A 26,698-nucleotide genomic window follows, 5' to 3' on the forward strand; every position below is an offset into this window, starting at 1 on the left:
ATGGGTGTGTATGTGACTTCCTGTACTTCTGCAGCCAGCCTCTAGTGGACACTCGAGGAACTGCAGGATTTTACACTTCAGCATCGGCTTCATTTTTCAACACCAGAGGTTTGGTTTAAGCACAAATATTTCTGGGGCCAAGGTTCAAAAGTACAGAAGCCCAAAGTGGACATGCATCCGAACGTTTGCTCTATTTGGTTTTCCGTGTTAACGAGTCACTTCCTGTTGTTTTCTATTGATCTCATCTCTCTCATTTCTCGTACACTGAGTTGCAAAAGCACAAAGCAAACGTCACAGAAACCAGCAATGTTATCTAGAGATACAATGAGGGGAGATCAACAACCAGAGAGCATGCATGTCCAAGAATTCAACATGAAATTAGATAACACATCTGGTGATGACCTGCAAGAAAAAAAACCTCTGACAACCTCTACTGTGATAGATTCTTTAATACCTGCTTCTTTTTCTGTGTGTGCATCGACCAGCCTCCCTTTATATCCTGGACCTTGTATGTTCTTAAGAGTCTAACAGAAAGAAAAGGCTGGATTTGCATAAACAGGGTCTAAAGAGTCTTCTATGATTTCATCAAAACGAGTTTCAGACGTGAAGTCGCTCCTCAGATGTTGGGATCATGATGTTTCTATTTACATAAACGCAGTCAACACTTTTCAACCTGCTGCGTCTGATAAAAGCACTTCACACCCACTCAGGTAATCAGGCAGCCATTACAGGCGGCCCGGGTGACTAAATCACACAACACAACCTGTAATCAGAGCGACGCCATCAGACGCCTTCTGCAGGGGCGACACGGGCGCTGAACTGAAGGTTAACTATACGGTATGATTAAAACGAAGGTACAAGACACCGTGTGACTTTAACATCCGACATCAGGAGTTAAAGTGTCAGTAGCTGTTTTCACATCCTCCTCACTGGTCATGTGATTCTTTAATATCAGATCAAATGTGCTTCAAAACTGTTAAGACTCTAGTGGACACTGGAGGAACTGCAGCTGTAGAGTTGGACATTTTAACATGGGGCTCTATGGGGACTGACTCACTGAGTGCCAGGAGGCTGAAGTGTAAATTCTGTCGATTGCTTTTTAAAAATACTTGAAGTGTAAATTCAGGTACAGTTGTGTCAGACTCAGCCTGAAGTGGAGATGTCGCTAATATTTATGTCCTTTTGTCTTCAGGAGCTTCGACGTCTGAGTTAAAGCTTCAAAGTTAAACCCTTTAGAGTGTGACAGTTCATGGGAACAAAAAGGGAAAAGAACAACAGACAAGAGAAAAGTTGGCGTCCTCTGCATTTATTTTTTTCAACATTTTTTTTGTCGTACTCCGTGCAAGGAGCATAAATATGTTACAGAGCGAGAACATCAGTTTAATTATTTACAAGATATAATAAATGACGTACAACTCACAATGTCTGCTTGTGTTCGGAGCGCTGAAGGAGGAGGAGGAGGAGGAGGAGGAAGAGGAAGAGGAAGAGGAGGAGGAGGAGGAGGAAGAGGAGGAGGAGGAGGAAACAACTACAGTCATTTTACCGTTCTTCTGAGAGGACACAAGCGGCCCAAAGTGACATTGCATCAGAAACAAAAGAGTAAATGTGTCCTCGGGGCGTGGCATGATGGCAGACTGGCGATACACGGCCGGCAGACGCTGCAAAAATCCCCGTTTAACTTTGAAGCAATAAATACACAGAAACACAAACATCCAGTGTCTCCAACAGGCCACTTTTCTGTAACGTCAAACATCCAAAAGAGACGGAAAACTTACAACTTAACTCGTGCTGCAGTAGTTCAGCTCAACGAGGACTTCTACATCGTCTGCCTCCAACACAGCGAGAATCTAAACAGCATAAAGCATGCTTCACTTAAGCAGGAGCAGGAGTCTGTCCCTGGAGTCATATGATGCACATCTGCTCATTCAGCATAAGAAAAACCATCAGAGTCAGAAAAAGAGTCTGAAATCAACAGAGCGAGAAACACAGAAAGATCGCAGGAAATCAAAGCGATGTGGTGTTCAGTCGACTATACTTTTACTCTCCCAGGAGGTTTTTCTCTGGGAACACTGAATAAAAAAAAAGAAGAAGACGTCAGGGGAGACGGAGGAACGAGCTGAAACTGGAGGATAGTTCATCAATACCGGCATAGACCGCTGCAGCAGAGATCGATCCAGCACAGTCCACAGGTGTCACGTCTGATATTTCAGAATAACAGAGCGACTCGTTCAAAGCCGAGAGGTCGACAGTGCGAGACAAGTTAACTCCACGCTCGAGGACTTTATTATCCATCATGCTGGGAGCGGACTGAACCTCCAACACGGCTAAGAACTCCTGAAAACTAAAGCAGAGTTTGACCAACTCTGAGGCCAAATCAAAGCAACCGATGAGCCATGGACCAGATTTAGTTTGTGGATGATTCAGACAGAGTGAGACGCTCTGTGTTTAAACCTGCAGAAGGCAGAGTTTGGAGTTCTTCACTCCCTCTGTGTTTGAAAGTGAAAAAAACTGATAATTTTGGGGTCATTTGAACACGTTGTGATTTTCTCTGCATGGAGAAACAAACATGTAATCAGCAGTATTCAATCATTAGCTGCTCTGTGACGCTGCACTCTGGATGCTAACTAAGCTTTTGAAAGCTTTTTAAAACTGTCTATATTGCTCACAAACACTTCCAACATATTTGTGTAATTTAGACGATGTGCAGGAGATTGCCTGGAACCTTTAAGTTTGGTGTCGCAGACTTCTATTTTGGTTGCTGTGGTATCGAAACCGGAAACGATACTGTTAGATACAGAAGAGGCTCATGGGAATGTGGTCAGAGAATCAATGTGAAGATGTTTCCATCTTTCAGGCTGGACTGAGAGCGTTAGCAGAGCTGCTAGTGTGGCTACCGTTCACCTTTAAGAGTCTCTGCAGAAAACAGCGATCTTTGAACACGCCCTGGTCACGTTCATCTCAAACCATCTGCTCCTGCACAGCTCTGCTTTCCAGTAAAACCAGAAGAAAATATCTCGCGTGTGTTCCCTTCTGGTAGCCGAGAGAAAGAGGAGAGATGTGATGTACGAGCAGAGAACAGAATCTGATAAACTGCTTTTAGGAGAAGACGGATGACGGAGTAATGTGAAGGCGCCTGCAGGGAGAAACACTTTCTGTGTCTGAACTGTGTAATTATTGAATCTGTGCCGCAGAGTTCTTCTTTATTTTATCAGACGGAGACGCGGCGCGGTGAAAGACGACGTCTGTGTTTCCAGCTCGTCTTGATTTGTTTGCTCGATTAAATGCGTCGAAGTTCTTCTTCGAGGGAACAGATCTGCTCTTTATTCTGTTTCAGCGACAACACACTGAAGAGGCATGCACGCATATCTGTGTGTGTGTGTGTGTGTGTGTGAGTGTGTTAGTACAATCCTTTATCATGATGCCTTTAACTTCTTATACATGTAACAGCTCTAATCTGCAGCCCCGTCTCATAACAGTAAGAACTATGAGCGTGAAAGCCGCTTCGTTCAGCATTAAAACTCTCCAGCTCGCTGTTTTTCATTTTCTGAAACACGGCGGAGGAAGAGCTGCCAGAAATAGATCAAGGAGAGGGGAGTCAGAGGTGAAGGTTTTGTGCGTTTCGACTCAAGTGCAACATGAGTTTGTAGGTTTGAGTAGGGTGGAGACAGAGAACCCGTGTGTGCGGTCGTACCATCATGCCACAGAGGAAGAAAAACAAACGAATGGTCTCCTGGGGGAGCAGTCTCCTCTCAGGAGTGAGGGGGGGGGCTCTTGCAGTCTGTTTGCTGGAGGGGGAGGAGTGGTGAGCCGCTGTGACAGACAGAGGTGTGGAGGACATGGTGAGGAGGTCCAGACTTGAGGTTTCTAGATGGGCAGCTGGAAGGTGATGTCCACCTGAGCTTCTTTAGCCAGAGAGACGATTTCAGAAAGCTTTACAACCTGAGAACACAATGAGAAGACGTCTGAGAACTGGAATATTCTTCTTTTTCTACTGAAACAAAAGGAAGTTCAGCTCCGAGTGAAAACATGTCAATACCACCCGGAGCAGGACGTGTTGGGGGTTACAGGACGCACTCACACTAGGCAATCAGTACCGAGCCCAAGCAAGTTTGAGCCCATGAGTCAGGTTTGTTTGACAAGTGTAAGTGCTCCGTACTATGATCAAGCAGGCTGCACTTCCTCTGCCCTGAAACGGTTGGAAGAGACCGGCTCCAGCAGGATACGGTATGGTTGCTTGTGCATGGGTACACAATGTGCTCATGATGTATAACCTAATCTATGTGACCATTCCTCTGGTCCCCTGCAGAGGTCGAGTGTTTAATCAAAATTTGTGCAATATTCAGAGTCGGATCAATAAAACCCAGAAGAACTTGGAGGTCTTTGAGAAAATCCAAGACTTTCTAAGACTACAACGTGATGTGATGACGTTATGTATAAGAGGTAACCATGCTCAGGAGGGTTAGGGTTACCCAACTAGTGTTAATGCTCCCTTAGTGTCACTAGAAATTAGATCAGTTAAGACCCTGATCCTTCAAATAAAATCAGAAAAGTATAAAAAGAAGTGTGTGTGTGTGTGTGTGTGTGTGTGTGTGTGTGTACCATTTTGGCGGCTTCGTCCAGGTCGTCACAGGCCAGGATTTTCAGCGGGCTGGCCGCGATCAGAGCTTTGGCGTCGTCCACTCTCGTTCCTTCAAAAACAAAACAAAGATGTCGACTTTGGATCAGATTAAGAGCCTCGTGGTTCATCGACACTTTGATCAGTTCATGATATTTACACACAACACAAACGTATCCATTAGACACACGGCGAGAAGCCGAGTCACCGCCTCGATCTCGTCCCCTCACTCACGTCGTGTTTTTATAAATGAATGTGATATAAAACTTTTATACTGCAGAGGTCTAATATGACTTATGCATAATGGTGGATATGATTGGCTCCCCTTCCACACACACACCTCCACACGCTAACCTCACATCATTCATTAGGTCTCGTTGGGGGCAAAGATGGCGCCATCATGCAAACAGGAGGTTTGTCTTTCTTGGGTTTTTTCTTTCCTTTTTAACTCGTTGGTTCTTCCTTTTTCATTCTCCTCTAGAACATCTGGATATCTAATGGAGTCAGAGGGCTACACAGGAAACCCCGACTGGACTACAGGAAGTCTTGACAGCATCATGAGCATCAATTTTAGAACTCTTCGACTATCACCGTCTGATAGATAACAAATCCTTCTCCTTCATTGTGGTGAAACCAGCCGTTTGATTTAAACTGTTAACTCTCTCTCTCTCTCTCTCTCTCTCTCTCTCTCCCTCTCTCTCCCTCTCTCTCCCTCTCTCTCTCTCTCTCCCCCTCTCTCTCTCTCTCTCTCTCTCTCTCCCTCTCTCTCTCTCTCCCCCTCTCTCTCCCCCTCTCTCTCTCTCTCTCGGCTGAAAGCTGCCAGGAAAGATGCACTGAGTGTTACTGAGAGCGTCTGTTTCTGCAGGAGGTGTGTTCACAGTCTGCAGAGAGAATCTCATGTGACACTGACACTTCAAGCAGACGTCTGATCACCTGGAGAGAGTCAGGCCGTTAAACAGAGAGAAGAAGAAGAACTCCTTCAGTTTGAAATATCGATTGATCTGAAGATAGAATATAAGCACTGTCTGAGGATTAAAAACAACAAATCCCCTGAAAGTAGAAAATTCAAAATGATGAGAAGGTGAAGACTGTTCTGAGTTCATCTCGACATTCAGTCAACGAAGAATTGCGAGCGTTAAATGTTGCGTCCCGCTGCTTCGTGTCGTTTGCGGGGAGTTAGGATTCTCCAATAGGAAACATCTGAATCAGGCTGATTTTGTCGCTGACGCTCGCATCACATGCTGCTAGGCTTAATATAAGAACATAAGAAATAAGAGATTATTTTAGACCTGTGTGTGTGTGTGTGTTGTACCTTGTAACCGTACTACAATGGGGATCTTGAGGTCCAGGTCCCTCACTGCCATGATGATGCCCTGAGCAATGACATCACACCTCATGATGCCGCCAAAGATGTTGACGAGGATGGCCTGAACCTGAGTGACAAACAGAACACACATGGTTAAATAAACGCGCACACACACACGCATGCACACACGCACGCACGCACGGTAAGCGCCCGATACCATAAGGACACAATGGTTTTAGTGGCGGCGTGTCTCTGTGTGATCGTGCCCTCTTTGTGCACTTTGTATCTTTGGTTGTTGTTGTTTTCAGAGAAAGATCACCAGGCGTTTTCTCACCTTTCTGTCCGAGGTAATGAGCTTGAAGGCCTCGGTCACCTGATGAGCTGTGGCTCCGCCCCCTACATCCAGGAAGTTAGCCGGAGTACCGCCGTGCAGCTTGATGATGTCCATGGTGGCCATGGCGAGACCGGCTCCATTCACTACAAACAACAACAACCGGTCAGCACCAACAGAGGAGAGTCTCAGAGATAAATCATAATCAGAGATTCTCTTTTCATTTTTAGGTTCTAAGTATCTCACTGTACAATAATAAGAGATTAAGTATGTGTAAGAAATGTTGATCTTTTGTCTCTGCTGAGCACTGACCCAGACAGCCGATGGTCCCGTCCAGGCCGATGTAGTTGAGGTCGGCCTTGGCGGCCTGTCGGTCTCGGGGGTCCTCCTGGGTCCAGTCCTGCATCTCGAACACCTTCTTCTGTCGGTACTCTGCGTTGGAGTCAAAGTTGATCTTGGCGTCCATGCACATCACTGGAGACAAACACAGAACAAAGTTTTTAACTCTCAAACTCTCAGCGTCCTGCAGCTGAAGGTCACGGGACAGTTTCTGTTTGCAGCAGAGTGTGTGTGTGTGTGTGTGTGTACCGATGCCAGATGAGTCCTCCACCATGGGGTTGATCTCGACCATGGATGCGTCGTACTTGATGAACACGTTGTAAAGTTTGATCATGTTCTCTGCAGCCTCGTTGATCAGAGCTGGAGGGAAGCCCATCTTCTGCGCCACCTGCAGGAGAAGAAAAATACTGTTACTACTATTAATGCTGCACACAAAGGTCGGGAATCTAAACGGAGACTGAATAAAGGCGGGTTCATCTTCCAGGGTCGTCATTACACTTTCGTTTAGCTTAGCATAAAGACTGGGAACAGGTGGAAACTGCTAGCCTGGCTTGATCAAAATCATGTGATGAAGTTATTTTACTCTGTTTTTGTGACATCTCCTCAGGGCTCCTTCTAAACCCGCCCCCTCTCGAGTTGTGATCCACCGGATCACAACTCTTATGTGACCTCATGTATTATTCAGCGGTGTGAAAACACAGAAAAACATCCCACTGAATGTAAAAAATCAAACACAACAACCATGGCGCCACATTTCACCCTAACCCAAAGTGTCACATATTCTGTAAAATCCACTTCACCATGTTTCTCTAAAACTAACGTGTCCCCAGTCTGTCTACAAACCCCCCAATAATGATGAGAAAAGTCCATCCTCTCCGTCTTCTGCCTGCTCCACTTTTCAGAAAATGTGTGCTCAAACAGGCTGTTTAGAGATTTTCCCTTCATGACATCACAAAGGGCAGTAACCCCTCCCCCAGATGGGTGACACTCCCACAGCTAGGTGTTTGTTCTGCCCTCTGAGTCTGCCTTCTCACCTTAAACAATAGGACATGGAGCGAGAAAGCCCGAGCCCTTCCAGAGAGGGGGCGTGGTCAGACACAGCTCATTTACATATTTAAAGGTACAGACACAGAAACAGTCTGTTCTGAGCAGGGCTGAAATAGAGGGGTTTATAGACATGATCAAATACAGGATCAGAGTGGATTTAGAACAAGAAACTTCACACACATGTTTTGAGGAGCTCTGAGACTTATTGTAAAATGGTTGTTGCTTCATTCTCAGTGGACTCAAATAAAGGAGTGAAAGGACATCGATGAACTTCCATCCACTTAGAGAGACGGGCAATCAGCACCTCTTTACTCGGTCAGATATATCGAGCCTCTGCTCTCACTGTGACATCAGACATGTTCAATATCCAGAGCCGACAGAACAGAGAAGAGAAGCTGATGTTGAAATACATTCAAAGACAGAGAGAGACATGAAAAAGATAGAAGGTGTAGTGTTTTCACGATACCAGAAGTCCTAGACTCCCAATGTCGGGAAATGTCTTGTTTTTAATGATCAAAACTTGCAGACAAACTCCTGCATGATGTCTAAATTGGCCAAACAAATCACAACGGGAAAGTTGTGAATGTATTTGTGAAATTTAGACATCGTGCAGGAGTTTGTCTGCAAGTTATGATGAATTGATCTGTCTCCTACACACCTTTCCTAAGCAATAGATTTGCCTTAAAACCGCCTACCTTCTCTGGTCCAAACAAATCCAGAGCATTCAGGACCAGAATCTAAAGTTAGAAGGAGGACATACTGGCTGCTGCATTGTTGTCAGAGAAGCCAGCACTTCAACATAGCATGTTTCCTTAATGTCTGATCATATAGTAAGATACCTTTATCATCTCACTCACTACACATCTCACTGATTGGTCCTTTAACTATTGAAAATCTTAAACTGTGTTGTGGAAAGCAGCTGCCAACCTGCCCACCGTGGTGAGAGAATAAAAATAGTTTTTCTATAAAGCCGAGGGTCAGGAGGTTTGGTATTTTTGGGCAATAATAAAACTAGATTATAAATATTGAATTATCTTCTCAAAAAGGAAACAACATGAGGGTCGAATAAAGCCTGCTGAGGAGGAGTGAAGGAGTTTAGACTTTGGAGGGGAGAAATGGGGCCCGTGTGCTGTTAAGAAACTAGTTATATAATACACACACACATGAACACACACATGAACACACACATGAACACACACACGGTTTTCTCTGCGGTCCAAACTCAGCTGGATCGTCTCCAGTCTGTTTGCGACTCGTTGGGTCTTCATTGATTTTACCTTGACAGCCTGCTCCATCTTTATTCCCTCCACAATGTCGATGGGCTCCTTCACGATGGCGTCCGGGTTTTCTGCCGCCACATCCTCGATGTTCACACCCCCCTGAGAGCTGCCAATCAGCACGGGGCCCTGAGGGGGGAGGGGGGGGGGGGAGGTTGTTAATCCTCCAAGTGTTAATCAGCCTGTTTTTACATATGCACTGCTCCAATATTCTCCTGATCTGGTTGTTCACACATGCACCTCACAGTGGGACACTATCCCTGTCAGACAGGACGGGGGGGGTCTCCTGAGGTAAGATGCGACTTTAAAAAAAAACATGCAGAAGTAGCGTCCGAAGCAACAGAGTCCTCTAGACCAGTGGTTCCCAAAGTGGGGGTCGGGACCCCCTGGGGGGTCGCGAGACACTGCCTTCCAAAAACAAATGCAAACTTGAAATGACTTGAAATTACATATTTGACCTATTATTGTAAAATCCCATACAAAAATGTTGTTCAATTAGTTTAAGGCTGCTGTATTTTTTATTGTTGTTCTAATGTCAGTGTTTGGATAGGCCCATTAGTGCGTGCTGCTGTGTGCGCCGTTATGCTTTAACCACTTCTAGGGACAGAAGGGGTCCCCGGTGTCGCGCATCATTATTTTGGGGGTCGCGGGATGAAAAGTTTGGGCACCCCTGCTCTAGATGACACTATACCGAGAATATATCTGTCTTTATATCAATGCCACGTGTAGTTCAACAGAATCTCATGATGATGTCCTTACCACGCTCACTAGTCACCAAGGTTTTTCACTTTACATCACAATGAAGCCACAAAACAATTCAGCTGAGGGGAACGGATGGAGAATATCTTTGGATTTAGAGGAATTTCTCTGCCTTAAGAAACGACTTCATGGACACAAATGTCCTTCTTTAAAATCAAAATAAAAGATCTGAAGAGTAAGAAGAAGCTGGTTTCTACACAGTCAACCAGTTAAATAAACATAAAAACACATAACGGACTTTGTTAACGTTACATTAACTCAGCTGAATAACTTCACAGGACTCACTGGAAACAACAGACACAAACCTGTGCTGTCTGTTATTATCTTTAGTGATGTGCTGTCATCTAGTGGTGTAACACAGAACAACTATTCAACATCTCTTGGTGGAAATCACTCATATAGGGCTCTCACACTTTCAGAAAACTCCTGAAAATCTCCCGATATTTTCAGGAGGAGCTTCATGTGTGAACACAAACAGCTGAATGTTTCTCTCAGAAGTGAAAACGGCTATAAGGGTAAGAGCGTGCACATGTTCTTATTTATTTGCTTCCCGTTCCTACGTATTTGTCCTTTAATCGGAGATGTTAATCAAGTGATTTGTGCAGAGGGTGCAGAGCTACAAATGAAGATTTAACCCTTTCAGTATCTCAACGTGTGGGTCTCCTCACCTGGAAGGCGCGCTCCATGGTGATGGCGAAGTAGTACTCTCTGCGTGGATACCTGCGCTCGCAGATGAACACCTGGTTACAGATACGACCTGCCTCCCCCGTCTGCTTGGTGTACAGCTTTCGACCAATCATCTGAGAGGAAATGTCTCGCGCTTCCTCTGGCCTGGAGAGAGAGGAAGGTGAGAGGCGATGCGATAAAATAAACGGATTCTTTATCAAGTGAATCGATAAACTGTTAAGAGCTTTATTTTGAAGGGCGATCAAAAGACAACAGCAGCTCCTGATTATTAAGAGGAGGAAACATGATCAGCTTCTGTTTTGGTTCTTTCAGAGCATCCTGAAGATAATCCTGTCTCATCCTCTCCGCAGCTTGTTCCTGTCACCGTGGTGACATTTTGGAGCCTCAGACTGTCAGCTGTGCCAATTAAAACTAAAGCCACACTCACATTGTTACAAAATCCTGCTGCACCTCAAGTATTTGAAAAGTCAAGTTCAGACTGTGTTCCTTCAGTTCTTATCTCAGAGAGCAGCTGTTTTAAATTATTCTAAGACACGCTCAGGGGAAACGGGCAGCTCTGATGAAAGAGACGCTTCTGTTTTTCAGGGGCTTTTATTTTTTCAAACTGGTTTCTGTCCAATCGATATTAAATCTCTCTGAAGCAGATCGTAGATTTCTGATTCTGAGCTTCATATTGACATCTCACTGAACTGAACTGAAGATAAGTCAGGACACAGTTTGATCATAAACTACATGTTCAGGTTCTGATTTCTTCATATTATTATGCTCCTTTTATTTTGAAGGAGCCAGAAATGGATTCAGACGGCCATGTGGACTGTTGTGCCTTCTCTCTTCTTGTGTTGCAGGTTCCTGTAATTGGAAGTCATGGCTGTCCAATCAGACTACAGGCGTGGGTTCTCTCCAGGTACTCCTGCTTCCTCCCACAGTCCAAACACATGCTCGTTAGGTTAACTGGTGACTCTAAATTGCCCGTAGGTGTGAATGTGAGTGTGGCTGGTTGTCTGTCTCTATATGTCAGCGCTGTGATTGGCTGGTGAACAGTCCAGGGTGTAACCCCGCCTCTCGCCCAATGACAGCTGGGATCAGCTGCAGCCCCCCGGGGCCCCCGAACGGGAAAAGTGGTAAAGATAATGGATGGATGGACTTTGGATTTCACAATCAATTGTTCTCGTTTTTGATGCAACCAAATCGTTTTACCAGATCGTCCCTGGATTGTATCGTTTTGTACGGGAGAAGAGCACACCCGCAGCTGTTACCATAGCAACCGGTGCAGATAGGATGCTGATGTCTGTAAACGGGCTTCGATGACAGAAACTAAGTTACTCACGAGTAGACGATCCGCACTCCTCCCTTCAGTCCGCCCTCAAAAGTCCCCTTCCCTCTGCCACCGGCCAGAACCTGAGCTTTCACCACCAGGTCCTTTGAACCTAACAAACACACACACACACACACAAACACACACACACACACACACACACACACACACACACACACACACACACACACACACACACACACACACACACACACACACACACACACACACACACACACACACACACACACACACACACACACACACACACACACACACACACACACACACACACACACACACACACACACACACACACACACACACACACACACACACACACACACACACACACACACACACACACACACACACACACACACACACACACACACACACACACACACACACACACACACACACACACACACACACACACACACACACACACACACACACACACACACACACACACACACACACACACACACACACACACACACACATTAATATCAGTGATACAGAGAAAGAGAGGACTGTTGTCTCGCAGCTGGTGTCTCACAGCTGTCACACACAGGTGTCAATCAAACGAGAAAACAATTCCTAAGCAATGTGCGATGAGTAAAAGAAGAGGAACAATGATCTACTTAAAATTTGGTTTTAAGTTGAAACAACCTCCTGAAATCTTTCCACTTGTAGAAGTTTAATCTGTCACTCTTTATTTAAAGGCACACATTGTAAACACCACCACCCGACAAGTCGATATATTGTAAAATTAGAGTCGCAGATGTTAAAGTTTAACAATAAAATAGGACGCGTTTGTTTCTACTCTGTGATTATATAAGTGAAGTGTAACGTGATCGCAGTGAAGCAGCACGAGTCTATGTTTAGACGGTGTGTCTGTGTGTGATATTTAAAACCTGCTCACACAAAGGTCAAAGGTCAGGACGAGTCAGCAGCACACAGACTCTAATGAACACAACCTCACTGCGTGCGGACTCGGAGCTCTAAAACGTACTCAAACTTTCACTCATTAAAAACGCATCACTTAATTTTTATACTTTAATTGAACTGTTCTCTTGTTTTACGTCTCCAGTTTGAGGATCTTTTCTTACTGCCGGTTCTAAAGGTCAGAGCTAAGCTGATGAGAAAAGCGTGTAAGGGCGCACTCACACCAGTGGTATCTGTCATTTTAAAAAAGGGAGCTAGCATGTCCAAATGTCTTGTAAATGTATTCTTGATCAGACTGTCGAGGTGTTAGCACATCTTTTGTCTTGTTAATGACACCCCCCTCACATGCTGCTGACATTTCTGAGCCTCTCTATAATCTGTTTACATGTTTGATATCATCGAGTTATCGCTCAGTGCAGCGTTTACCGATTTGCTTGGCCACACTGTAGGCCTCATCGGAGGAGCTGGCCACCATGCCGGCAGGTACAGCGATGCCGGCCTCCTTCAGCAGCCCGATGCTCATGTACTCATGAAGGGACAGGTTCCTCTGCTGCTGCTGCAGGTGGGGGGGCTGCACCTGGGACACATGGCCTCCAAGAAGACCTGAAGAACCGCCGAGGACCTGAGAGAACGGGAGGAGAAGACACACAAATTCAGAAACACTTTCTTTCCTACAAAAGCCGTTTGGTGTCTGTGAAACAGCAAAAACAGAAGATCATCAGAGAGCTACAGGTGGAGATGTTTTTAAACACACAACATCCAGAGCAGGAACAACATCTAGAGTTCTGTTTTTGTTCAGGGAATTGTTCGCAGTCAGCAGGAGAACTAAAGCAACACCAGAAACCTGATGAAGGAAATGAAACCATCAGGATCAGCTGGACACCACACACACACACACACACACACACACACACACACACACACACACACACACACACACACACACACACACACACACACACACACACACACACACACACACACACACACACACACACACACACACACACACACACACACACACACACACACACACACACACACACACACACACACACACACCTTCATCCTCTATAGTCAAATATGCTGGTCTGTGCAGTGACAGCGCCACACTAGTGACTGTGTGCATCAGTGTTCACACCACAAACTGCAGCACGCTCTGAACTAAACAGGAATAACAGACTTGAAGGGCAGCTTTCACAACACGTCAATTAGGGCGGGGAAATTAATTGAGTCAGTTTAAATTACGATTTTTAGGGTTAGTCTTAGTTGTCTTCCCACGATCATCGAGATGAAATGATTACTGTGCTTCATGCCGTGTTACGTTGTTTTGTCCACAGACGAATCAAACCAAAGTGAAGATGTCTAAAGGGTTAAAAATATAACCCTAACCCGCTTCAGCGTCATTTTTCAACACCGGAGGTTGCTGCTTGCTCAGAGCATTTCTTACCTAGAGGCAGAAGCTCAATAAGCTTATTTATTCATTTAAAATAAAAAAATCAAGACAGACGTGCCTCAAACATGATGCAGCAGCTGTAAGAATTCAGTGTTTTCACTTTTCTAATTAACATTTCATTCATGGCCACAAAGCCCAAAGTAAGACGGTTTAAGTCCCCAAAATACTTTTAAGTTTAGACTATGGTTTTCTAAATCTGAAGACGTTCCTGTTTTAAATTCTTTCTTTTCATTCTCGTGTAATAAACAAGATTCAGAGAAAAGTCACAAACTACGACAACACTCTGAAGCACATTCAGGTTAAATAACTTTTTGTTTGTTACCTTGAGAACTCCTGACATGTGTGTTCATCTTGTGTATCTCACACTTAATAAGCTAAATAAGCCACGTGAAGGTCATGAATAAGACGTGTGACAGTCAGTTATGTCATCTGAATCTCTACAAACGGGGGGGAGGAAAGTCGATAAAGAAAAATAACAACAAATCCAGTTTGTGCCGGAGATCTGTTCATTCAGGCTGCGAATTATTAATACGAGGTTGTTGTTTCTTGAAGCTATTTTTTGGGTAATTTTTGCCTTTGTTCTTTCCGGACAGCTGAAGAGAGACGGGACATATTGAGAGGAGAGAGTGAGGGGGGATGACACGAAGCAGAGGGCCGAGGTCGGAACAACAGTGCCCCATTAATATGATTCAATATTTTCATCCTATCAGTGTCTGACAGATATGTCTCGTGTGATGCTGCTGCTGGTTGTTTCTCTGTCGACCTCTCACACAGTGTCAGTCCCTGTTTGTTTTCATTATGTCTTTGATTACCTGATCATATACGTTAAACCACATTCATAATAACTGGGGGCGGGGCGGCTGTGGCTCAGTTGGTAGAGTCGTCACCTCTCGACCGGCAGGTCGAGGGTTCAACCCCCAGCTGAGCAACATGTCCGATGTGTCCTTGGGCAAGACACTTAACCCTGAATTGCTCCCGCTGCGTCGGAGGTGGTGTGTGAATGGATTACTGTTGTACTTAATCTCTAATGTACGTCGCTTTGGATAAAAGCGTCTGCTAAGTGAATTGTAACACGGCCTAAATTTTACAAAAACATTGGCAACTTCTTTGTGCAGTTTCGACAATGTGCAGGTATTTGCCTTCATTTCTTGGCCATTAAAAACAAGACACAACCCAACACTGGGTGCGTAGGACTTCTATTTTTGTTGCCATGGTTTCTAAATTGATTTTTACGAGCATCACGTCAAAGTTTTTAAAATTCAGGAGACTCATGTTTGTCTTAAATTCATTTTATTTCTCTGTCCTGTCAAGAATCCCCCCTTTCCTTTCTTATAAATACTCAACTTTCCTTTGGAAGCTCTAAATATGAAATGAAAGACTACTCTTGAGATGTTTCTCAGGTTTAGTTGTTCAGAATGAAAGTACCAGATTGATGCTGCTCCTCCCTCTGTGACATGTAGGTACATGTAAAACAATGACAGCTTGTGAAGACAAGAGACATCCTGCAGTGCTCTATGTTAGTACATCTCTGTGCAGTGAAAGCTGTTGTTTGTGCTCACTGAGGCTGATAACTTCCACATTGGAGACAGCAGAGGGACAGATGAGCTCAGCGGCTAACAGCTGCCCTGTGCTGGAGGTCACTGAGCTGCGGCTAACTCTACTAACTATGAACGTTACCATCCAGATTAAATATGTTTAACAGCAAACTGGTGTGTAAGAATTAACTGAGGTTAGGTCGGTTTGTTTTGAGTGTGCTAGCTGATGTATTTTTTGCTTGGTCACATCATCTCAGCAGCAGTGACAGCCCCCGGCCGCGCTAATGACGCTAGCACCGCGCTAGTTAGCATGTTAGCAAAAACAACGGAAACCCAATGAATGCGAGCTAATGTCAAATTTGACCCTGTCGCAATCGGTTAAACAGCAGTCTTCACTAAAGGTGGAGCGCTGTAACAAACACCTGGCCATAAAGCTGAGGTCCTTCGCTTCAACATGGACACACACTCACCTTTGAAGCGGAGCTGATAGTGTTTCTGGCCCCTGAGTTTCTCAGGCTAGCCGTCAAACGGCCGCAGATCAGGGACGTCGCCATGTCTCCCTCTACAGCGGAGAAATAACGCGCATGCGTAGTGAACAGCAAAGAAGCCTTCAACAATGCTACTTTCAAGTACCGTCGGAAAATATGAGTTCATTGCAAATATCAAATGAAAAGTTGAAGAATTCATATGTCTAGGAGACTAAACAGTTACTGGAATGAAAAGTGTAACACAAGAAGGAACCTTATTTATTGTTTGATGTTTTTTGCTAAAAGAGAAAAACACATATTTTTAATAACTGAACATCTTCACATACCTGCCAGGAGCTCCATCCTTTGTGAGTGTAAACTCTCTTCTTATTAACATCAAGGCAATGTAGGTGACCTAACATATTTAAAACGTTATCACCCAGAGAACACAAAACGGATTTTGGAGAATATTCATAATTAGATTTTACAAGCTGTCCCTGAATGCAGCAGTGTCATGGCCTTGGCACAGTATAAATATAGCCATAAACTGCCCTTTAACCTAAATTCTTTAGTCATTACTGCAATAAAACAATTAAAATGTTAATCAAATTAAACTGATTAACGTCATATTATTTAGAAGTTGATCAGATTTAATTGGGATATAATTTTTTCCAGGTTTTGAATCAACATATTCACCATGTTTTACTCTTCTTTCTATAAGTCATATTTTGCACCTTGTGTCTGAAATGTTCACCAAGTCAAACCATTATAAACTATATTAAAGAAATAAATCTTAAGTCCATATTTGATTGTTTATGTAATGTTTAAACATATTAAACATTAACTGACATTTTGCTTTCAGGCAGCGTGGCCTGCTGGTTGTATTTTCACCTGGGACGGACGACACATATACGCATATAAAACATATATATATATGTATATAAAAGTACCACATTGTTATCTAAAAGCAAATACTTGAAACATAGGTATAATATGAGGAAGTGATCTTCCATATTCTGTTGATTTGCTGCCGTACATGTAACATGTAATGTGTTGGTGACATCATCATCATCGTCTGCATGTGAGCGACTAATGATCAAACATCATCATCCTAATGTGCAATATCTACACCGTTCAACACCGCACCTGTATATCTGTGAATATTGTTTATATTAAATTCCCTGAGCTTGTACATAGCTTATTATTCCTTTAGATACTCTGCACTTTGGTTCTTATTTCTGCTTAATTTATATTCTATTTCTATATTTCCTTCTTCTATATTGTGTTTGAGAGCTACTGTAACGACCAAATTTCCCCCCAGGATTAATAAAAATTCCGCTTCTGAAATTAAAAAGCAAATTTAAATAGTAAAATTCATTAACAGAAAGGCTTTTACATATTCAGATCGAGTGCTCACTCTGACTGATACATAAAATTATGTGGTGGAAATGCTGCGAAGTCACCCCAGATGTCCCTCTCCCCAGCAACTTTTTCCAGCTCCTCCTGGGGGGATTCTGAGGCGTTCCCAGGTCAGACATGATATATAACCCCTCCAGTGAGATCTGGGTCTACCCCGGGGTCTCCTCCCAGATGGGTGTGCCTGGAAAACCTCCAAAGGGAGGAGTCCAGGAGGATCCTGATCAGACGCCTGAATCCCCTCAGCTGGCTCCTTTCAATGTGAAGGAGTAGCGGCTCTACTCCGAGCTCCCCCTGAATGTCTAAGCTCCTCCCCCTCCCTGGAAGGCTGAGCCCAGACACCCTCCAGAGAAAACCACAGGTGAGGGTTGGATCCAATGCTCTCGAAGTGAAAACACAACTCAAGCGCACAAGCTTAGACATCATGTGTATTCAAAAAGTGTTTATTTACAAGGCGGGTATGTACAGCCGTATGTACACAAAAGGTTAATCTGGACAACATGCTCCAACTAACACATATGAAACATAACGTCACATATTTATTTCAAACACGAGTCACCAACGAGGACGAGAGCTCACATTCTGGGTTTGGTTTCTGATTGAGCCTCAGTCTGGGCTCAGAGCTCAGACGTCATCTTCATCAGTTTGTCCTTTTCTTTCAGTTTGTTTTAAACTTTATGCTAACTGCATTTAGTCAAAGGTTTTAAAAAAATCCTCATTCCAGCTCCATGATAAAAAGCTTACCGGTTTTGTTTTAACCCACACTAAGTGTTGAATCCAGTTGTGGTTAATCTTTGTGGTTAATCATCTGAGGTTGGTGTTGATCTTAGCATTCACACACAGAAACCCTCACACGCTGCTTCATTCCCTCTGCGATGTGCCAACAGTAGAATCTCTCTGAAAACGTTTTCTGCGGGAGAAGATTTGTTCGACTCTTTTGAGCTTCAAATTCTCTGCACATTAAATCCTTCAGTATGACCCGGATTATCTCTTTGGAGAAAGGCAGGCTATAACATCTATAGGCTATAACTGTTAAACACCTGGATCCTTTATCCCACAAAGAGCCAGAACACAGAGTGGGGAACAAAACGACGGCTGTCCTTCAGATGAAATCCACAGAAGACGACTTGTGATGCTGATATGAGCAGTCCACACTCATACAGCCTTCTGTTTTAATCTCACTGCCTCTTTTAAAGCTCTCTAAATGAAATGGCACTTTTTAAAAAATGAAATAGAGTCCTGAAGAGCTGAGCTGACATCATGGTAATAAATGTTTTTATCTTCAAATTAATTTCTTTCCATTTTAGGGAAGAGCTACTCTGTTACTGTCAAATCAAATCTTAAACCCAGACTGAACTTCAGCAGCGGAGACGTGCTGCAGCTCAAAGTTTACCTGCAGAAAACCATTATAAAATATCAGACTGGTCCTTTAAATCAAGTTCTGTCCTCCCATGAGTCCAGCTCGCGGCTGCAGTATAAATGACCAGAGAAGAAGTTGGTGACCCCACACAAACACAAACACACACACTCTCAGTCTCTGTGGTTCAGTCCGAGTCGCTGCTGCTGCTGGAGGAATCCGTCGACATGGCCTCCACGTCGTCCTCGTTCTCCTTGTTGTGACCCGGAGGCTCCAGGCCGAAGTCGTTGCCGTGGTGAGGGGGCAGCATCCCCACGGAGACGTCTGAGGATTGCCAGGGGTAGTGAGGCGTCAGGACGTCTGAGGAAACAAGAGGAGAGGGTGAATCATGTATCTGCTCTGAGCCGAGTCCTCAGGATCCATCAGAGGCCTCAGAGCCAATCAGGACTCAAAACTGAGCGAGAGGGAGATTTCTCCAGCAGCTGAAGAGATGATTCGTCAAGTCTAAAAAGTGGATTTGTGTCAAATGATGATGGATGGCTGAAACAGCTGATTGTCAGAGAAGCTGAAATGAAAGCTCCTGTGAGGATTCTCTATGAGCTACAAACTCAGTCAATAACTGACGGACTCACCTGGAAGCCTCCCAGCAGCCAGAGCGTCACCGGGCAGGTGGCCGTTCACGCCGTTGGTGGGAAGGTTGGCCATGTGACCCAGCATCCCACTGCGCATCTCCAGGTCTGTGGGGTAGGGTCTGCGAGGATCACCTGAGAACAACAGGTGTGTTAACAGGTGAGAAGAACAGAACATGAGACACATCAGGAGGAGCAGACGGAGGTTCCTACCTGGGACCCAGTTCAAGGGAGCACACACAGCGTTACTCGCACTGATCCTGTGAGCGTACTTGATGATTTCTTCTGAGGAGATGCTTCCTGTAGAGAACAAGTGAACCATGTGAGTTCATACACCAACATCAGACACAAAACCAGAGTCCTCCATGTCCAACAGACTGACAGACAGGTGTTTTCTTCACTCACCTTTCCTGGCTTTATCGATAGATTTTAGTTTTTCTTTGGCCTGGTAAACTGCAGTGGCCTAAAAAAGAAGAAGAAAAGATTTAATTTGGATCAACAGAAGAAGCTGCAATGATCTTCTGTTGAATGATTGGAACAGGAACAACTTCACTCAACACTCTCGCAGATAGGATGTGGTGGGACGCTGTGTCTCACTTTCCTGAGCTCTAGTTTGTTTAAAGATCTACCGGTACATCAGAGAGAGCGCTCTAGTTTGTAAAGACATGTCCGACACAGCAGCAGAAATGTGTGTCGGGTGCGTGAAGTGCTCGTTATAGAGCTGCAGCTCCTGGACGAGACTAAACTCTTCCACATCCTGTCATGCCCTGAGGATTTCATGAACACACACCCTGTGCATGTTGAATATCACGATAGCAAGGAAATGAAACTGTGGATTTGGACCCACCAGGATGTGTTCGGCCTCCTTCAGCTGCTTCTGGAGCTGCTGAATGTCGCTATCTCTCTTCTCCACCTCCTTCTCCAGCAGCTGCATCTCCTGGTGCACCTTCCCCTGCTGCTGAGCCACCTCCATCAGCTCCTGGAACTCCCTGTCCCTCTGCACCAGCAGCTCCAGGACCTGACGAGAACACACACACAAAGTTTTATCAAAGTTATTCACAAGAATAAAGTCAAAAGGAGGTGACAATACTCCCTTTGAACTTTTCACGTCTGTCATTGCATGTGGACTGGAGACGGGCCTTTACAGCTATTTTAATACCGACTGGAGGGTCACCCAAACAAGAAGCCCTCGCGTTAAAAATGTGATACAACATAAGGTGTGTGGCTTCAATGCAAGGACAGAAACATTGTAAATAACAGTATAAGAGAAATCATTTGGACTATAAAAGAAGAAACTATGCATATACATTAACACATCATGCAAACCTGTGATGGTAAGAACCGACCAGCATTGAATGTAAACTGGGGCCGGTTGAGTCTTTACAGTCATCATTATGGATCTGGACTTCATATTTACATTCTGTACGGTTAGTTTATTTCTATGACTGTGTGTATTGTTTTACCTGAGTGTCCTCTCCGGGCTGGGGAAGTTTCTGACTCCTGGACAGAGCCAGCATCTCGATGAGCTCCCTGAAATAATCAAAACAAGATAAACAAGGTGAAAGTTAGAGAACAAACTAAGTGTCTAGTTTATCAGCTCACGTGTTGAAAAATTGTGTAGGAGACTAGTTAGTGTGTACAATTATGTATTGCATTTCAACATGTCTATTTATGTACCTGAATTGGACACTAGATGGTGATAATTGGTCAGCTGTTAATGTGTCACGGGTTAATTTATTTATTTAAAGGGACAGTGCACATTAATGAACATAAACATGTTAATATGCCAGACTGTAGCCGTAGCTTGATTGCTATCTGTAGTCGTTTGGCAGGTCGGTGGTTCACACATCTACAAATGTACATAAAACCACAACGACAACAGGAACTGAACGTTAGTCGACAGACTAATACCAGCATGACAAGTGGCTTTGTGATGTTCAAAACAAACCAGGATAAAGTGACCGTCAGAGTTAAAGTTTCTGCTACAGGAAGGTAAAGCGTCAAGAGAATTAAAGTGCCCAAGTGCCAGAGTATTAATGCACATGATTATGACGTTTTGGTGTAAATCTCACATTAGCCCTGGAGCCTGTAACTTTAAAGCGCTGGTGTTTTTGCACATAGACCTATTGCACCAAGTTTGCATATTGTTAGGTGGGGGTTATTTCTGTAGTAGATGAACAATGATGAAATCGTGAAACAGACTGTGGATCATCTTAGATTTATTCAGCCATGGTCAGACAACACAGAAACACAACACACATGGCTGACAAAGTGCAGACCATCGCTGACCCATGCTGACCAAGATCTCACAATCATTGGCAAAGTGGCCATCATGGGCAAAATGGCAAAATCTTCATCACACAGTGTGGCTTATATTCTGCTAGAAGGTACAGCCCACAAATTCCTTTCCATTTGGGTACATCACTATAAAACAATAAAGATGACATGACACTGATTTGTATACGTAACAGATGAAGACTCTTTGTCTAGCAAACAGTTGTTGACAACATATAGTTGGCTCCTATCCAAACATAGATCTGCTACAATTTACATGTTTCACCATATAAGGTTACAGCTTCACAGACCCAAAAGAAGAATTACTCTAAGATGGTTGACACAATTTAAAGATATGTCCACAAAATGATCACGATGAATGAATCCTTGAAAATACCTACTAATACATGTATAGACATGTGTATTCACATATTATTGCAGTGGATGCATGTATTTAGGCATAATTGAAAAAAGGGTTTTTAGACCTGGTCATGGATCTGGTTTGTTCTGAACCACAGTCTCAGATGACCCTTGAAAGTGGCAAAGCTGGAACAATCCCTGACTGAGAGAGGTAAACTTTTCCATAATGTGCTCCCTTTGAACAACAAAACATTTTGACCAAACGTGGATCGTCTAAGGGGAATCTTGCGGTCTCCTCTAAAAGCGTCTCTGGTGGTTCTAGTTGAAGAGTCGCTGATTTCTGTTTGATGTAATCATCAAAATGGTGAACAGGAAGTTAGAGGCATAGGTGATGGGAACACAAGGTTACCGTACTTGTACTGGTAAACATACTCGTGAGCGTATATTAATACTATAATAATCTCAGCAACAGTGTTGAACAACCTGCCTTTAAATCATCAGTTCAAATCTTCATCAGGGTACATTTCTGTCTGTTTCATCAATTGCAATAAACAGGAACATCAGCCACATTTGTTTCATTAGGATAAGCGTCAAGAAGACCTTCCCATACACCTATACAAGAGACTAACAGTTAGATTTGGAGCTACATTAAAACACGTATTTCAGTACATGAAATGAAACTCTGGATAATAAAAATATATATTATTCAGTTTAGTATATGACAAATGTATTTGAAAATATTAACTTACTGAGTGAATATAACAGTGAGATGAGTGTACTTGATTGTTTCAGGGAGTTAAATTATAAATGATTTGAGAAAAGAAAAAGGTAAACACGAACATGTTGATTCTTTATCAGCTGTAACTTATATTGTTATTAAGAAAGAAGCAGCTAGCTAAGTCTTCTTCCTGTTTGTTCACTGACAGTGTAAAAGTATTTAGAGTATAAAGTGTATAATATATATTGTGTTATGGTGTTGGAACTCAAACGCTGATGTGAGCAAATAAACCAAATATCAACGAATGAATGAAAAATCAATTCACACACAGAGGGAATTCAGGCTAATGTTAGCTTAGCAAAAGAAAAGTAAAAACCGGGCGATTTAACTCATCACACAGGAAACAATAACAGCGTATAAAACCCCTAAAACAGAGATATCATAAAACAAATATAAAAGTTTAAATTTTACCGGGATAAAACCTCCAAATCATCCAAAACTGACAGCAGTCGCTCTTTCGTTGACTTCTCCGCCGCCGTCGCCATAGCTGCTTAGAGTCGCTTCTGCGCAGGACAGGAAGTGGCTCTCTTTTGGGTTTGATACTGCAGCGACACTGCCACCTGCTGGTGATAGTTAGCTCCTGCAGGTAGATTTTACTTCACTAATGCTAGTATTATAAACTCCTCAGAATATGAGGACCAAAACGTTATTTTGGTCAAATATTTCGCCCCTTTAATAATACTAATTGGTGTTGTATTATATATGGTCGGAAAGCCTGATTAGTGCCATCCCACAGCATCAGGCTGGTGACCAGCATGAGGAGGAGGCACCAAGCTGTTGTGGCTGCGCATGGATCTTCCACACATCACTGAGGTCCCTGACAGTATAAAATGAATAAAGTGTAAAAATGGCCAATATGTGTTGTTTTTTTCCTTATTACTGTGGGAGAGTGCAATCATTTTTTGGGGGGCGCTACCCACACGTTTAGCTGTGTTACTCATTCCACGAATGCACGATCCTTACAAGTTATACCTCGTTGTTAAGGTGACTAATCAGGCTTTCCAACCATATATAATACAACACCAATTAGTATTATTAAAGGGGCAAAATAAGTGACCGAAATAACTTTTCCAAACTTTTTTTGAGGTTTTTATATGCTGAAACAAACACCACTTTCTTTAACGGGCAGATTTAATAAATTAGGACTTTACAAGTGAAATATACTTGATTTACTGTGAAGATGTTTATATTAAATTATTAAACTTTACATTTATTGTGACCTTATGCTTCTACTCCACTTTATTGCCAAAATATTTTTGTGCAATTTAGACAGTATGCAGGAGTTTCTATTAAATCTTTGATGGATTCATTCATCTCCTGTAGATACGTATTTTTAGTTTTAGTGCGTTTTAGATACTAATGTTTACTAAAATAAAAGGGAATTTATAGTTTAAAACAAGTTAAATCAAAAAAGTATTGAAGTTAATGAAGTAGAATAGAAAATAATTGAAATAAACACGAGGTACGTGTGAGCCTGAAGAGAAAGCCTTTATTGTTATTATTCACATGACATGTGCATTTAAGTAACAACATTGACGTTGAACAGAAAATAAGATATATTATAAAGTAAAAAAATTTAACCTCCACAAGAAAACATATTGCCCGAGTAGATAAATTGCGCTTGTTGGAAAAAAAAGAAGTTATATTAATAGAAACATTGACTAGATGACTAGCCTGTAAAGGCCTATAGTTTTTGGATTATCAGTGTAAAACATTTTAACAGATAGAAACATATTTCTATAACTCTGCACAGCTCTGACTTACACCGTGATACTTTGATGTTAGTCTTGTTACACCCCACCACAGGGCGGAAAGCAATAAAACAAAATAAAATACTAGTAATATTCATTCTCCACCCCTCGTCCCGTCCTCTTGTAAGGAGTCTAGACTCTTAGTCTACTCAGTCTAGACTCTGAGAGGGCCTCTCTATCTCTCCCTCGGCAGCCCCTGCACCTCTTCTCCAGTAGCTCCCTCAATATCCAGAAACCTTTTTGACTCATTGTCAAAAAGAGAAAGTCAGAGAGAACTGAAAGTGGCATGGTACTTTCAGTTCTCTCTGACTTCCTCTCAGCTTCAGCAGCACACTAATTACCAGGAATTACAGAAACTGTTATCTTGAAGGTCTCTATTGTCCTGTTTCCTGTTGTTTGACTCATTTAATTTCCTTCTCACTTACTGGTGTTTGGACCTCCTCTTTGATCTCATACTTTTTATCTCTCCCCTTCTCTTTGGGCAGTCTGCTCCCCAGGCCTCATACTGCCCTCCCCTACACACACTATATTTGGGTTCTTTCACACAGTTTTTGCCACTACACATTTACCTCAAATCCCTGACTGGTGTCTACAAACAAGATAACTGTGTCCAAATGTTCTCCCTCCTCCTGAACTCAGGACTGGGCTTTAAGCACTGAGGCCAGGTACAAGGTGATCAGTACCTGGGTGGAGGTGGAGACAACGGAAGGGGAGAACGGACAAACAGCACAGGGAAACATACAACTGTAGTCTGAGCTACATGAAGCTGAGAATAATGTTGTCATTTGTATCCGTTGTTTTACTTTCACACTTGTGTCTTCCGCTTTCCCCGCTCTGATCGGGGGTTATCAGCCCACACATGGCAACCATCGCCGGTTGCCTGTTTCCAGTTTGTTGATATTCTGCAAGGAGAAGCATCTGTGGGACCGACTGATCAAGTTAGCCACAGTTAGCTCAAAGCCTTCCGGAAAATGACTGCGTGTTCGACTTCGGACTCAGGCCCGATCTCGATGTCCACCCTCACACACCAGCTGACTTAGATGCGCGTTCCCGCTAAATCTGTGAGGGCTCAGGGATCTCCCGCTGACTTTTCGAGCCCTCAGTGCACTCTGCCCTTAAGGGGGCATATATGCAGACTTAGCGTGAAGGAGTAACTCATTCCTAATAAACAATATCGAGCCCTTACAGCCTCGTGCACTCAATCACTTTCCAGGTGACGTCAATTAGGGCAGTGAGTTTAGGGAGGAAATCGGTGGTTAATACACACATGCTGAAATAAACATGATAATAAGCAATTTTACATTCTTTAATGTGTGCCAGTAGAATAATGTGTTGACACTTTAATATCAAGTTCATACTAGCTACAAATAAGTTCTTATAAGATAAATTGTTTTGGTTTCTAAGAGAGGGGGCGTGGTCAGACACAGCTCATTTACATTTAAAGCTACAGCAGTGGCGGTTCTAGACCACTTTTACTGAGGGGGGCAGGCTGGGGCCAGTTGTTTTATCAGAGAGGCACAATCAACCCAGGACAAAAAATAGACAAAGATGATCTAGCTTAAAAAACAAAATGTTTATTGTACCGAAAACCAAATGATTGTTGTTGCTTCAGAGCTGGCAGCTAGTGTCATTAGTGGATGTTTAGAGTCAGCGTCAGTGTTCACCTCTAAAGGGTAGTGATGGCGAAATGAGGCTTTGTGAAGCAATGAGGCTTTCAAGCCAATTGTATCGCAAATAGATTCATTACTCGAGGCCTCATTTAACACAGTGTACACGAGTGACACCTACTGCTCAAAACAATTTAGAGCAGCCAAATTATTATAGATCACATCACATGCCATTGCATTACTGACATGTTATAGCAAATTGTACTACTGCAGTAACCAATAATGATGCAAGTGATATTACTTTATAACATACCTTAGTTAATATAATCATATTATCATTCGGTGATCTTATTTTTTTTATGATTTCCTATCAAGATATAGCCTATGAAACAACAATATATATAAATCTATTATTCAACAAGTTGAGGACTTATGTTAACC

General features: G+C 43.2%; 2 protein-coding genes across 2 annotated transcripts; both read right to left on the minus strand.

Annotated features, from left to right (window-relative positions):
• Positions 1-1,290: 1,290 nt before the first annotated feature.
• On the minus strand, positions 1,291-16,242 carry sucla2 (succinate-CoA ligase ADP-forming subunit beta). Its single transcript, XM_061054046.1, has 11 exons — positions 16,089-16,242; positions 13,054-13,249; positions 11,689-11,788; positions 10,343-10,505; positions 8,916-9,044; positions 6,841-6,979; positions 6,565-6,726; positions 6,256-6,398; positions 5,928-6,048; positions 4,600-4,688; positions 1,291-3,939 (listed from the first exon to the last, which is right to left on the minus strand). The coding sequence occupies exons 1-11, from the start codon at positions 16,170-16,172 to the stop codon at positions 3,865-3,867; spliced, it is 1,401 nt and encodes a 466-aa protein (XP_060910029.1). The 5' UTR covers positions 16,173-16,242; the 3' UTR covers positions 1,291-3,864.
• Positions 16,243-17,928: 1,686 nt separating this feature from the next.
• med4 (mediator complex subunit 4) lies at positions 17,929-23,401 on the minus strand. The gene is made up of 7 exons (XM_061054048.1): positions 23,311-23,401; positions 20,951-21,017; positions 20,335-20,505; positions 19,893-19,950; positions 19,701-19,787; positions 19,491-19,622; positions 17,929-19,218 (listed from the first exon to the last, which is right to left on the minus strand). The coding sequence occupies exons 1-7, from the start codon at positions 23,382-23,384 to the stop codon at positions 19,046-19,048; spliced, it is 762 nt and encodes a 253-aa protein (XP_060910031.1). The 5' UTR covers positions 23,385-23,401; the 3' UTR covers positions 17,929-19,045.
• Positions 23,402-26,698: the final 3,297 nt, after the last annotated feature.

The sequence above is a fragment of the Labrus mixtus genome, chromosome 13 (assembly GCF_963584025.1).
Source record: "Labrus mixtus chromosome 13, fLabMix1.1, whole genome shotgun sequence".
Lineage (NCBI taxonomy): Eukaryota > Metazoa > Chordata > Actinopteri > Labriformes > Labridae > Labrus > Labrus mixtus.

Excerpts from the sequence above, each read along its gene's own strand:
- sucla2 (XM_061054046.1), bottom strand. The coding sequence starts at position 16,172 with ATGGCGACGTCCCTGATCTGCGGCCGTTTGACGGCTAGCCTGAGAAAC. Across the intron at positions 11,789-13,053 it reads CAGTGTGGCCAAGCAAATCG|GTTCAAAGGACCTGGTGGTG; the intron begins GTAAACGCTGCA and ends TGTGTTTGTTAG. Across the intron at positions 6,399-6,564 it reads CGGGACCATCGGCTGTCTGG|TGAATGGAGCCGGTCTCGCC; the intron begins GTCAGTGCTCAG and ends TGTTGTTTGTAG.
- med4 (XM_061054048.1), bottom strand. The coding sequence starts at position 23,384 with ATGGCGACGGCGGCGGAGAAGTCAACGAAAGAGCGACTGCTGTCAGTT. Across the intron at positions 20,506-20,950 it reads AGCCCGGAGAGGACACTCAG|GTCCTGGAGCTGCTGGTGCA; the intron begins GTAAAACAATAC and ends TGTTCTCGTCAG. Across the intron at positions 19,951-20,334 it reads AGGAGGCCGAACACATCCTG|GCCACTGCAGTTTACCAGGC; the intron begins GTGGGTCCAAAT and ends CTTCTTTTTTAG.